Here is a 14715-nt window from a genome sequence, read left to right as displayed (position 1 = left end):
GTCTTTCAAATCCAGTTGCTGCTATTTTTCCCTTGTTTTATTGGTTATTTAAGAACTTTCTACAATGGGTGGGTTTGATCATATCCACCCCATTTGCAACTCCTCCCAAATCTAACCCCCTCTCTATCTTCCAACTTGCATGATTTTTTTTAAACTCATAAATTTCAATTTGTGTGTCAAAATATGCCTTTAATAGGAGTTTGGTTGATGCACAGGGCTACATTCTTAAAGAAAATTACCCATAGCCCCTCTGCTAGGGGTGGGACATCATGTCCTCTCCATGCTGGGGTTTTGTCTGACTTGAGCTTGCCCCGGTCTTTCTCATATGGTCACAATTGCTGTGACTTCCTATGTGCAGATGTCCTGCTGTGTCTGGAGGACACTGTAGCTTCAGCAGTGGGTCACAGCCCAACTTTAGTGTAATACTCAAGTGTTTTTGTTTGTTTGTTTGTTTGTTTGAATCAAGCTTTTAGAATGGCTCTGATTGTCCAGACACATCCACTGAAAGTGTGCACTCCTGTTCCATCCCAGACACTCTAGACGTATATCTTAAGTTTTCTCTCTCTTGAATAGGGAATAAGGACCCCACATTCGGAGGCTGGCCAACTATAGAATAATCCAAAGTAACAGGGGCTAATAGCTAGCTCGCTCGGCAGCTTGTTTTCTTTTGGCGAGATGCAAGTCAAAACCTGAAAGGTGCGTCTAACCCAGTGTGTCCCGTAGGACAATCTGTCTTCTGGCCACAGGCAAGGAGCAGGACTCACTAGAGGATGCCCACATCAGGGAATGGAAGGAAGGGGCTGCCTTCCAACCTGCCAGCCTGGATCCCCTTGCCAAGGCTGCTTTACCTTTTATATATTCTCTTCCTTCTCTAGTAAGAAAGCACAGCGAATGGGAGGAGAGGTGTAGGTCATACCTGTTCCCTTACTGGAGTGTGTGGGGTGTGTGGGGTGTGTGTGTGTGTGTGTGTGTGTGTGTGTGTGTGTGTGTGTGTGGTATGTGAGGAGGTGTGTGTGGTGTGTGCGCACTCACGCACATCTGTGTGATGTGTGAATGAATATATAGAGGTTGAATCTCTGAAGTCTTGAGAAGGTGTCTCCCGCACTGACCCTGGAACTCGTCCATTCAGAAAGCATAACTGAGCAGCATGCTCCAGGGCTGCTCCTGGCTCTGCCTTCCCAGCACTAGGGATACAAGCGTGCACCACCGTGCTCAGCATCTGACATTGCTCCTGGGGATCTGAACTCTGATCCTCGTGCTTCCATGGAAACCAACTTCAGCGACCGAGTCATTTCCAAAGGAGGAGGCTGTGGGCATGGGTGATTAGTGGTGACTATGCAGCCAGGTTACACAGGAGGGAAAGGCAATGCTATCTAAGAATGTAAGTGATAAACAGTAGCCGGCATAGTCAGGAAAGCCTTACCTGGAGGCTCCCTTTCAAGGAAGTGTGCAGTTAAATGCCCTTTCTCACTTGATTCTTTCAGGCTGATCCACAAGTAGGAAACAGTGGCCATTTCTACCTGGATATTGTTTTTGTAGACTCCAAGTTAGAGATGCTAAAGATGGAGATGCTTGGGCTGTTCTTGTCTCTGGGACTCAAACGAAGTTGTCCAGGTGACGGGAACATGCAGGGATGCGGTTCCATGCTGAGATGGAAAACCCACGTCCTGGTTGGAATTGTACTCATATATAAGTATGTAGGTTCAGAGTGGATCCTGAAAAAATACACTTCCAGGTGAGACGAAAACCAGTCTTTGAATATGCATGTGATATTGATTGGATGACTGGAGATGTTTAAAATCACAAATAAAAATTGAATTTTCCATTAGAGGTGAATAAAGTTGACCCAGAGGTTGGTCAGTAATCTAGTCGGTACACACGCCTTTCAGAGTGCAAGGAGGTCTGCGTTAATGTCTATAATTGATAGCGTGTGGTTCATGGTAGTACAGTAAAGCCTGTGGGTTATGCTGGTGCTGGGTGGAATTCCTGAAAATGAGAACAAAATCTATACAATAGGCTTCTCAATTCCGTAAACAAAAGCTCTCATCTTTGCTATTAGATTATAGTTCTTAAGCTTAAACGTAGAAGATACGTTTGTTTGATAATGACTGGTTGGCTTATCCTTCTGAGGTCTCCAATCCTGGGCTAACCCTGACAATCCACTGACCCTTTTGCTGCACACCAGGGCCAGGTGGGAAGCTATGCCTCTCACTACGGGTGCAGGGCTCATTACTAGGACTTTGCGAGACCAAGCATCAAGTTGGGATTATTCTGTTGGAGAAAGACAAAGTTATATCCAAGTCGGATCTCCCCAACTTGAGCACAGTTTCTCGTAAGCTCAGGTTAATCAAATGGCATTCCTAAGGAACTACTACCATCAGAGTTACTAGGCTACGGATCCTCGAAATGTTCCAGTTGTAAACATCACTTGGGGGGCATGCCTCTGCTAGCAGTGTACCCAGGGCTGAAATCTAGTTTGTGCTCTGAAGGAGCCACCCTGCCAAACACTCTCCAACTTCAGAAGTCAGTTCTTATATTCCCATTCTCCTTTCCAGCCCCTATCAAGAGGTTCTAACTGGACAGGAGATAACAAACATAGCTGGAAACACCCGACACTTTCTAGAAAAGTTTAAGAGAAGTCCAGGCTGATTAGCAAGAGTCTAATGTGGAAAACTCGTTGATGTAATTGTTACAACTGTGGTTACTAAATGGATAACCCATGCTAACACCCCAGACACACAAAGGAAATTGAACACTAGTCAGGGATATTTCCTTAACCTCCACACACTAGACAAAAGTCTCACATGTGTAGGTAGATCCTCAGAATTCCTTATAACTAAAGTGACTATCTCCTGTCCCAGCAATCAAAGATGTCACCAAGCAAGATCAAACCAGCCATCTACTGAAGAGCCCTGAAGAAGATTAAGTCAGTCCTGTATCCCCAGGGACCTGGGACTGTATCTGTCTACAAAGCTGGAGGTAAAAACCAGAGCTTGGTGAAGATATTCTCATGGGAAGCAAAGCATCAACGGACAAGGATTTGTGGGTAAGGCGAGACCAGTGACTGCGGGACAGTATGTGGGGGAATTCTAAATGTGCGTGGTTGATGTCACTTGGTGCTTGAGGAAAGTTGGCTGAGTTCAGAAAATGTAGGTCCTCTTGGAGAGCCAGGAGGTAACATGGAAACACAACACACATTTGTTCTGCTTGTTTTCTGAGTTGTTTACTAATAGCCCAGGAGTCATTGCCACAGCCACATTAGGCTGGAGACTTGACTAACTATCAACAGCCAGTGTGGGGATAGTATTTCCAACAGTGTGATGTCACTCAGGTTCAGCACCTACACCAGTGAAGCCATCAGCGTCCACAACAAGAGAGAAAGAGGAAAGAGAACAAAGAGAGAATGACCTGTTTAACTACAGAGTAGGCATGTCATTGCCATTCAGTGGTGAGTGAATGAACTTTGCAATACCTACTAAAAGATGATATATTGTCTATATGGAGAAAACAGACTCTTTAGAACAATGGTCTCTGAGATAGCTAGATAGACAAATGATATATGGTAGATAGATGCATATATGAGTAGATGGATGGTAGCTGTGTAGATAGATAGATAGATAGATAGATAGATAGATAGATAGATAGACAGATAGATGATAGATAGATAGATAGACAGATAGATGATAGATAATATGTGATAGGTAGATAGGTAGGCAGGTAGGTAGACAGATAGATGATAGATGATAGATGATAGATAGATAGATAGATAGATAGATAGATAGATAGATAGATAGATGATAGGTAGGTAGGTAGGTAGATAGATAGATAGATAGATAGATAGATAGATAGATAGATAGACAGACAGACAGACAGATAGATGATAGATAATATGTGATAGGTAGATAGGTAGGCAGGTAGGTAGATGATAGATAGATAGATAGATAGATAGATAGATAGATAGATAGATAGATAGATGGATAGATAGATAGATAGATAGATAGATGATAGATAGATAGATAGATAGATAGATAGATAGATAAATTATAGATAGATGATAGACAGACAGATACAGATAGATGATAGATAAATACATAGAGCTACAATGATAGCCTATCACTAAAACCATTTCAGTCAAATTATGTCTTCTGCTCACTCCAAAGTATAGTCAAATAATCTCCCCTTTTCTCCTGACTCTCGTTACTTTTTCTAACAAAGGAACTTGTAGAGTACTACAGAGTTGGTGTAATTAGAAGTGACTTGTCACCAGTACCGTCAAAACTAGCTAACAATGATATCTACTCATACAAAGATGAGCTAGCACTGAGCATACTCATCAGCTGACCTATACCAACCATGAGAATGTAAGATAAGAAAACATGAGACAAGAATCTCCCTGGGACTCATAGAGCAGGGAGGTCATTTAGATGAAGGGACATCTCTGACTGTAGATAAGATCAAATTCAATTTACCCCAGTAGTTCTCACTCATGTGCACCCATATAGCTCTGTCATGCTTTGCTCTGCCATGAGATGTAACTCTTGTCTCGGAGCTGTAAAGGACCTAAAAGGCCCTACTATATCCACATGTCAATGCCACCCCCCCAGGAGCATCTCCACTGAAAACACCCCAAATGCAAATCACAGGTTCCATCCACCAACCTGATCTCAAAACCCATAAACTCACTCAAAGATGTATGGTAAAATATTACTATAAACGTGGGACTCGACTTGCCAAACTGAACTTGGAAGGATGAATGCAGTTGACTAGATCTGCATCATCAAGATATATCTGATGCAATTGCAGGAGGAATTTAAGGGGGGGGGGACTTGGCATTTCAGTTCATCACCTAACCTCCCATGCATCCCATTATCCCAGACCCTAGTATACTCACCGCCTCACCCACTCCCTCATTCACACATGTATTCGCTGACATGAGGTTGCCTGACTCATTGATTCACCCGCTTCTCTATCATTAACTCATTCACATTTGAACGGTATCTCCACAATGGCTGACAAAGTTAGGTCATTGTTCTGTGACGTGGTTTAAATAGAACAGTAAGCTCACATGCCTGGGGACTTGGCAGTGAGGGTACCAGGCAGGAGGTGTGCTCCAGTATGTGAGTCCTTCACACTAGCATGGAATGATAGAGGGCAATACACAGTTCGCAGAGAACACAGCCTAGCCTGCATTTAGTTCAAATCTTTCAGAGAATTCTGAGAAGCGTAGTGCTAATACTGCAATGTCCTCAGGCAGAGAAAATTGGGGTTAGAAGGCTCTTCCTGCCCCAAAGTGGTTGAAGATTATGAGAAAGCTCCAGGATCAAGCACTAGTTCTCCACTCCCCTGTGAGCCTGTGTGCCTATGCTCTTGCCTGAAAGTCCCAACCCATGGTGTACTCACTCGCCTTGGCCTACTAACAAGGTCCTAGTGCATTCCCATGGAGCTGCCCTACTGCTCTTCAGTGGCCAAGGACTCAATGGGACTTCTCTTGTCTTGGCCCCTCTCCCAGGGCTTGGGTTTCCTCTCCCCACCCAACTTTACTCTCTGAACCCTCAAGGTCTGAAACATGTTCTCTTAGTTAGAGGCAGCTTGGATATTTATAATGTATACTCTGCCTTTTCGGGAGCCTTATAATCTGCCCCCCACAATGTCACATATTTCCATCAAAAAGAGAGAGATTTGTACAGTAGGGCTTAGAATTATGACCCCTGTGTGATCTCAAACAAGTGTGTAAAACATCAGTATCTTGAATTTTTATTAAGCGTACCCCACAACTTTCTATATATATACTTCTCACAAATGACACGAGGAGGGAGGTGGTGTAGTAGAATAGATTACTGCTCAGAGATATTTCTTCTTTCCCAAGGATATAGCTGAGTGTTAGAACTCTGACCTGGTATGGGGGAGGTTCTGGATTCAATCTCCAGTACCACAGAAAAAGAAAATTTATCCTTTCCCCCAGTCTTGGTCCTAGAGGGAGTACCTGCCACTCCACAGAACGGCTCTGTGCTTGGCCGGGTGATGAAGTTTGGCCAATTACTCGCCATTATTTAAACATGACCAAAAAACTTCAAAGATGCTAGTGACGTGGATATGGTCTCTGTGCACCTCTGCTGTTGCGAGGAAAAGAACCTGACTTAGAATGTTCATCTGCCCAAGGGAAATGAAAGACAGATGAATGGACCACTGGAAAAGTCCAGCCTCCATCAGATATGCCCAGGGGAATTTCAAACACAGGAGCCAAACCTGGTTGCTATTTAGGCAATGAAGTTTTTTTGTGCTTTTGCCTCTGCTGTATGGGTGGTGGCATGTGCGTGCCATGGCATCCGCATGAACGACAGAGGACGAAAGGGTGCCAGCCTTTTCATTCCACCTTGTTTGATAAAGAGTCTCTTGTTTACCACTGCATATGCCAGGCTAGCTGCCCCTGGAGCACCTGGGATCCTGCTGTCTCTGCCTCCCACTTCTGTGCCATAGACGGACGAGGATTACAGATGCACTCCACCACATCCATCTTGAAGGGGTCAAAGGGAAACAGACCCTAGCTCCCCCCCATTTTCTCACAGCAAGTGCTAAATTCATTAATCCATCTCCCTAGCCAGACACCCCATGAGGTGCAAGTCTCAGGATGTATGTGTGTGTGAGCATGTGCACTCACACGTTTGTGTGCCCGTGCATGCACACTTGATGTTTGCACCCAATTTTCCAAGTGACATCTAACTTGAAGTTGATGAGGTGGGATATTGGGTCTTTTTAGAAACTGTAACCAACAACAAACTTTACTGAATGTAATTTTAGCGAGGGTACAAGACAGGGAGACCCTGGGGCTCAGTGGTCAAAATAAGGTAGACAAGGGCTGAGGGATGACACCCAGTGTTGTCCTTGAGCTTATACTTACATACGTGCATACATACATACAACATACATACATACATACATACATACATACATACATACAGACAGACAGACAGGCATGCATACATACAGACATGCATGCATACATGCATTCAGACAGACAGACAGAGAGACAGACAGACAAACAGACAGGCAGACATACATACAGGCATACATACATACACACCTACCCACCTGAATATGCATATATGTGTATACACTCAGAGAGAGAGAGAGGGAGAGAGAGAGAGAGAGAGAGAGAGAGAGAGAGAGAGAGAGAGAGAGAGAGAAACAGATACAGAGATGTACAGAAAGAGAGATTAAGTAATATTGCCAACGTTCTCAACTAGGAAGTGACTAATCTTGGCCTTACAGCCCCTAAACCCTCCCTCCTCTGAATGTGATCCAATACAGTTGTTGTAAAATGGAGACATCCTACTGAAAGCACGTTTCCTGGTTCCTGTTCACCAACTGAATCCACTGCTGCGTGTCTGTTACTGTGGGAAGATTCCATGTGAATCGCGATGACAGAACTCTGGCCACCCAGCACTCACTGAATGGGATGGCAGTTTCCCACAGACCCACATGACTGGTCCCAGGGCCTTGAATTACGGGACTCATGCCCTAGGGATCTAGGCACAGCCAAGGCTACCAAGCAAGCATCAGACTCCATGGATATATGCTGAAAGAATATTTAAAGAGTGTTCTGGATATTTGGGTGCCTCTTTATTTATACAAAAGGCTTCCCAGAAAACTCAAGACAACAGTAGATGCCAGCAGCTCCACAGTCTAAATGTTCTTATCCCTCTTTTACTCCCATCACTGCCTTAAAAATATGTGTCACTATTTTTCCTTGCCTCCCTCACGCTCACAGACACAGACACATATATACACTATTTTGTCAAAACAGTCACCACACGATCCCGTACTGCACCTTGGCAAACTTGTACCCTCGCTAAAATTACATGCAGTAAAGTTTGTTGTTGGTTACAGTTTCTAAAAAGACCCAATATCCCACCTCATCAACTTCAAGTTAGATGTCACTTGGAAAATTGGGTGCAAGCCTCAAGTGTGCTTGCACCGGCACACAAACGTGAGAGCACGTACGCACGCACGCACACACACACACACACACACATCCTGAGATTTGCACCTCATGGGGTGCAATCAGATCATATGCCAACATAGACAGGGCGCATGTCTGAATTTCTTTGCTGATCCCAATTACTCTGCTGCAAAAGGCGTGTGTGTGTGTGTGTGTGTGTGTGTGTGTGTGTGTCTGCGCGCGCGCGCGCGCCTTCCACCCTAGAAAGATGGACTTTTCCCCAAGGTCTACAGTCAATTCCTCTGCCTTTTGTCTTTTGGGTTGGATAAGGGTGGGCAGTTAGATTTGTCCCACACTTGCCTGGGACGTTCCAAAAGGAAGCCAGAGGATCAGTGGCCTTGGCAGAGCTGTGGCTTTGTGCACAGCACAAAGAGCAGAGGCTAAGAGCGCCCGCGAGCTTGCATGGCAATCCCCGTTGCAGAGGGCCCAGCCCGCTGTCCCTGGTGCTGAACTTGCCTTCACGGGGACTGATTTGGCCTTGTTATTCCCCACCCACCACCCACCCCCTATTTGATCTAATATTTAAAACAGGAGTTCTACAGCGTGCTTTTTAGCTTCCACTGGCAATCTGGAAGTCAAGGCCACCATGACCTCATTTCTGCTTGCACTGCAGTGGCTGTAGCCTGCAGAGAGCTTGGCCCCTGCCCTTCATGACATCCACTCCCTGCTGGGCATGACCGCAACCACCCTGTCATCTTTGTACTCAGTGTGGACTTCTACCTAACATCACATCCACTTCAACTATTTTTTGACCTTAGAAGATATCTAAAGGAGAAACAGCAAACAATAGCCTTGAAACTCCATGTTCGACACAGTGTTGTGTGTCCTGGGTGTTTGATATGGGCACCAGCTCTTTCCCTGCGCCCTGTACCACTTCCTGACCATCCCGACTTCTCACAGTAGCCACAAACTCTGGATAGTGGATGCAACTCCCTTCGGGAAGGACCACAGGAGTGAATGGGAAAATCTGGGTTCAAATTTTCTCTTCAAAGTCACACCCTCTGAAATGCTGCCATATCCTTATCTGTTAAAGACGAAGGGGGCAGTGAAATAGTGTCCATGGCACTACCAGGCAAAGCTTGGGTGCATAATAGACCCTCAAAGATACGTGTCTCTTTGATTCAGTGCAAACAAGTCAACAGAAGGACAAACTAAAGCAGCAATGGCAACCGAGTCTTGTGAAGCCAGAAATAAAATAGTAATAAAAGAAGTGACTTTAGCTGTGTCTTGTCTATATGAAATTTGTGTGTTGGAAAATTATAAGTTCTCCAATCAGATCTATGTTGGAAAGTGCATGTAACACACGCCCACACACTCTCAGACACTAATATATACACATAAGTATGCATATCCACCTACTCAATACATGTATTCATATGTAAATACACACATGTACATACACTAAAACACACTTTCATGTATACCTATAGAGATATACACATATACAATGTCATATGCACACTCAGACACACAGACACATACATATATACAAACACACTGATAAACATATACATATACCCACACACACACTCACACTACACATAGGTACACAGACACTATTATGCATATGTATGCATGCATATTTACATATTTACTCATATTCACACATTCACAGGCATACCTAGTATATGTGTATACATTCAGACACACAGACATGCTCTTCCATATAAATCCTTACACACACATACACACACACACACACACACACACACACACACACACACACACACTACATAGTCAAGCAGAGAGACTGCTGTTTGGCCAAAGCCAGCTTCATGATCTTCTTCTCCACACACTGTCCACAGCTCCAGTTTGTTCACACTGGCCTTCGAGCTCAGTTCTCACCAATGGAATGGAGCAGAGGAATGAGGGTCCCTCCTACCAAATTTCCTCACTAATGATGACTCTACTCCATGCTCTCAACTGCATCCTAACAGTTGGCTGAACACGACAGAGCCAAGCTGCTCAGCATGGGCAGAGCCCCACGGTGGAAAGGGTCTGGTCTCTGAGTTACAGCATCAACGGCGGGCACGCGCGTCTTGGGTGCTGATGTTGGATCTGAGTTACAGCATCAACGGCGGGCACACGCGTCTTGGGTGCTGATGTTGGATCTGAGTTACAGCATCAACGGCGGGCACGCGCGTCTTGGGTGCTGATGTTGGCGCTCCATTGCACCTTAGCAGTTTGACAGTGTTAACAGTTTATAGCCATGTTGATCTGAGATCCACACAGCACATAGTTTTGAAACTTGGGGGCCTCTTACAGAACATGATGGCCACCCAGTGAGACTGCCCCAGGTCACAAAGCTGTCCTTCTCGTATTTGAGAACGCTCGATGGAAAATCTTTTAACTGGTTATAAACAAACACTGAGCTAAAGGTTCCCACTAGTGAGTTGCCCAGCCAACTAAGAAGAATGTAGCATTTAGTTCAGAGTCAAGTTAAGAGGATTATCAAGGTCATTGTGCAGAGGGAACTTTCCATCCCACTGACAACTACTTGGCTCCTCCTGATCATCTACTGGTCCCACTGGCTTTAGCTGTGGTTAATTACACAAAGGGAACACTGTAACTGTCCTTGTATGAACTCTGTCCTGACCTCTGTGACAGGGACAGCAGTCAGAGAAGAGAGCTGCATGTGCCTCCAAATTACCCTGAATCTCTTGGTTACAGGAAGCTGAAGCTGAAAGCTACAAGTCTAGACAAGTCTCTGTGACCTGACCAGTGCTCTGTTCTGCCCACTGGAAGGTCCCACATAGAGGAGGCAGAGAGTTATCACAGTTCTCAGCCACATTGTCACTAGTTAGGTGGGCTTATGAGACTGGAGGCTTCCGAGGACCTACAGATATGCTATTCTGGGTCTAAGAAGCAGAGACTCAGACTGTCCCAAGCACATCTGCAAACTAAACCAGGTTCAGTGACACCTACAGTTATAGCTTGATAGTCCATGACCCCCAGGTGTCACCACCTCCACTGTAGGAGGCAATATCCGTGGAGGCAGAGCTTGATTGGTGTGTCTCTAGACAAACCCTGCATCTTATTCAGAAGAAGTCGAAATAAATTTTGATAGACCCAAGTGATCAGAGTGTTCACAAATGCAGACTGAGAAGTCAGCAGTGTAAGATATGAAAGTGATGATCAAAATATGGATGCAGACATCACACACACACACTTAAGTAGTTGAATGTTTAGTCATCAGGAAATGGTACTACTTGAGAAGGATAAGGAGGTGTGGACTTCTTTGGAGTAGGTGTGGAATTGTTGGAAGAAGTGTGTCACTGTCGGTGGGCCTTTGAGGTTTCTAAAGCCCAAGCCAGGCTCAGTGCCTCTCCTTTTCTGCTTTCTGTGAATCAGAATGTAAAACTCTCAATTACTTCCCAGAATCAGCATCATTAAAACACCATCATTACCCCCACTAGCATCTTTATCATCCTCATCAACCTCATCACCATCATCGCCATCACCATCATCATCATCAACAACAACAACATCATCAGTATCATTGCTTCATGTCTGCCTGAATCTGACATGCTCCCTGCTGTGACAATAATGATCAGGAAGTGGCACTACTTGAGAAGGACTAAGAGATGTTGACTTGTTGGAATAGGTGTGGCCTTGTTGGAGGAAGTGTGTCAGCATGGTTGGGCTTTGAGGTTTCAAGGTTTTTTTTTTTAAGTACAAGAAGGACTAAAGTTGTTTTTTTGTTTGTTTGTTTGTTTGTTTGTTTGTTTGTTTTTGTGGGCTGAGGGGAATTGAACTCAGGTTCTCATGCTTGCACAAGAAGTACTCTTGCCCACTGAGCCAATCCCCCATTAAGTGTTTTCCTTTACAAGAGTCACAGTAGTCATGGCCTCTCATCACAGCAATAGAACAGTGACCAAGACACTCCCTATCCTACCCAGCACTAGATCTGAGTGTTAGTATTGCCTTCCACTCTTTCATTGAACCTGTAGCTCTTTCCAGAGCCTTAAAGTTTAAATCTTTAATATAGGGGCCGGGGAGTGGGGAACTAGTAAGATAGGTTGGTATTTGGGAGCATGGTTTTGCTTTGTTGGCCTGGAACTCAATGATTCAACTAGGCTGTCTGATCGGCAATCTAAGGGACCTTCCTGTTTCCACCTTCCCATCAATGAGGTGGTAAATACATGCCAGCACACCCAGATTTTAACATGGGTTCCGATGAACAAACATAAGTTGCCCCCCCACCCCCGCTGCCACTACAGAACAGTCACTTTGTCAACTGAGGCATCTTCCCAACACCTCTTCATTCCCTCACCAACCTATCTCCAATCTCTCAAGGGAGCCAAATGATTTCTACAAATCTCCATGTCTCCTCTTGTGACTCTGTACGCAGTAGGACAAGAAAGCTGTTCATCTTCCAGAGGGTAAAATGGCACATTCTAATGGGACTCAATCCCTTTCCCTCCTGGAGATATTTGGCAATTTATTCTAGTTCAAATAGTAAAATAAGAGGCCCTCTCTACCTTTCCAGCCAACCTCCAGCAGTATCCTAGCCAACCATGGGGTTTTTTCAATGGCTGTGTGGCTCAACATTTTTTGAGAACCTAGGTCATCAGCTTAATAATAATAATGACAGTGCTCACTGAAGTGGTGATAAGCACTTTGTTATAGGAAGTCTGGACAGAGTGAAGAAAGGGCCTGATACATGCCAAGTGTTCTGTACTCTTGCTCTTAAGGAAATGGTTGTCTCTGTCATTATCATCATCACCATCAGCAGTATCTCCATCATAATTGCCACCATTAACATCATTATCATCACTACCATTATCATCATCATCATCATCATCAACAACAACATCACCATTACCAGCATCATCACATCATCGCCATCATCAACAGCACCGTGGCCAGTGAAGAAGCAGAGCTCATTGTACTTTAGGTCCATGATGGCCAGTGCCATTACTTACCACTAACAACCATCCCCAGTAATGTCATTTCCACTTTGTACATGAGGACCCGGATGCTCAAAAGTTTCAAATCATCTTCTAAAATGCTAAATGACCCTATCGAAGCTAAGGGACACCTATGTAGACACTGAAGTTTGTTCCATGATTCACATCTCTCTGGTGTCAGCCAGACTGCCATGTTTTTCTGTCCATATCTCAGAGAGTTAACTAGAATAAACTGCATAGTTCCCTGTTGAGGTGGGGGGGGGGCACTGCTGGGACTTCCGAAGCATCAACTATGCTTCCGACCTCCAGGTACAGGCAGGAGGTTTGATGCTCATATGACAAGGACACCCAGCTGTTCCAACAAACTTCTGGGAGATTGTCCCTGGGACTTACTGTGAATGCATTGCAGAGCCTAAAGATGGACAAAAGCCACAAGAAATGACCCGCTGTGGTTTGCTGCAAAGACAGGCATTGAGACACCACCCTTAGCCCGAATCTCAGCAGCTGTGGTGCTCACTGTCTGCCAGAGCCTGTGGCCCAGATGAGGATCTGGGACATACACTCCTCATCACTTTCAGTCTCCATCCAGTTGAGACAGCAGAAGAAATACATCCTCAGGACAAGGGAGAAACTGAGGCACAGGAGCACTCAGGTATTCACTATAGTCGTTGAGACATACCCACAGCTGTCGCATCCATGAGGAAATGCTGTCTCCACACACGCTTCTTACAAGGGACTTTGGGGGCTGAGGAACTCTTGAACTGGTTAACCAATGACAGCTTGATACCCTGAAACCCTTCCCGAAGGGCTCACTGGTATCAGGTCCCACTCCAGAATCTATATCCCAATCCAGAAAGGCTCAGGCAAAACAAACAAACAAACCAACAAACAAAAACAAAAAACCAAACCAAAACAAAACAACTCCTCTTACACAGTTATAACTCAAGTGTTATCATGGGAGGTTTCATCTTCAATAGCCAGAATGCAACTGTGCTTGGAGATGGGGCTTCTCAGAAAAGAATTAAGGTGAAACGAGTTCATAGGAATGACATGATACCTACACAAAGCGCCGTGTCCTCTTCGGATGGAGAAACACCAGGGTAAGTCTGTGTAGAGAAATGACCCCTAAGGACAAAAGTGTGAAGGTGGTCATCCCTCGGTGCTTCTGACACCTCTTTGACTCCGAGCTTCAGGACAGGGAGTGGGGTTTCATTCCCACAATGAGAATAGACTCTTACATAGTCACCAGCACTGTGAGGCTGTCCACACTGAACAGCACTAAATGTGGGTGTGTAGGAGGACAGCACACATGGACTGATGTGGTCAAGACAGATAAGCCTGTGTTGCTGCCGGGGTTCCAGGTTCCCCCTTCCTTTCCCCCTTCCTCAATCATTGACATTCACAAGAAACACCAGACACTCCAGTCCAGGGACCTTGAGCCCATCCAGGCCAGGCCTCCCTGACTTTGCTTGTGAGCCTGTCAAACCAACCTGCTCTCCCCGAAAAGGACAAGGCAAAGCCATCTTTCAGGAGTTTTCCTCCCCTGACAGAAATCAGCAGGGTTAGAATAAACTGCATAAGTTATCAACTCCTCAGGAAGGAACATGAAAAAGGCCCTTCTATCACTTAATGAAAAATAGCTTCTTTTTTGGACAGAACTTCATAGGCCTGCAATCAAGCCCTGGCTCCCTCTCCTTCCCTGACGTGCCATGCAGGCAAAGCGAGTCGGCATCTATTAATAATATTTTCTCCGGCTCCTTTCATTTTTCTGCATGTCCTACCACTGTCAGGCCCCGTGATGCAGCC

The 14715-nt window shown here is 45.0% G+C and overlaps 1 protein-coding gene across 1 annotated transcript in view; it reads right to left on the bottom strand.

Moving 5' to 3' along the window:
- Gm46320 (predicted gene, 46320) overlaps positions 1-7033 on the bottom strand; it is a gene marked incomplete at its 5' end in the record, with an annotated part of 37383 nt that extends 30350 nt beyond the window's left edge. The window contains 2 exons of the mRNA XM_017315292.1: positions 3679-4097; positions 6966-7033. Of these exons, the coding sequence (XP_017170781.1) occupies positions 3679-4097; positions 6966-7033 (487 nt within the window). The remainder of the gene's footprint in view (positions 1-3678; positions 4098-6965) is intronic.
- Between the last annotated feature and the right edge of the window lie 7682 nt (positions 7034-14715).

Source organism: Mus musculus, chromosome 12 (genome assembly GCF_000001635.26).
Source record: "Mus musculus strain C57BL/6J chromosome 12, GRCm38.p6 C57BL/6J".
Taxonomy (NCBI): Eukaryota; Metazoa; Chordata; class Mammalia; order Rodentia; family Muridae; genus Mus; species Mus musculus.
The sequence above is the reverse complement of the archived record's forward strand: the minus strand, read 5'-3'. Positions and strand labels throughout refer to the sequence as shown.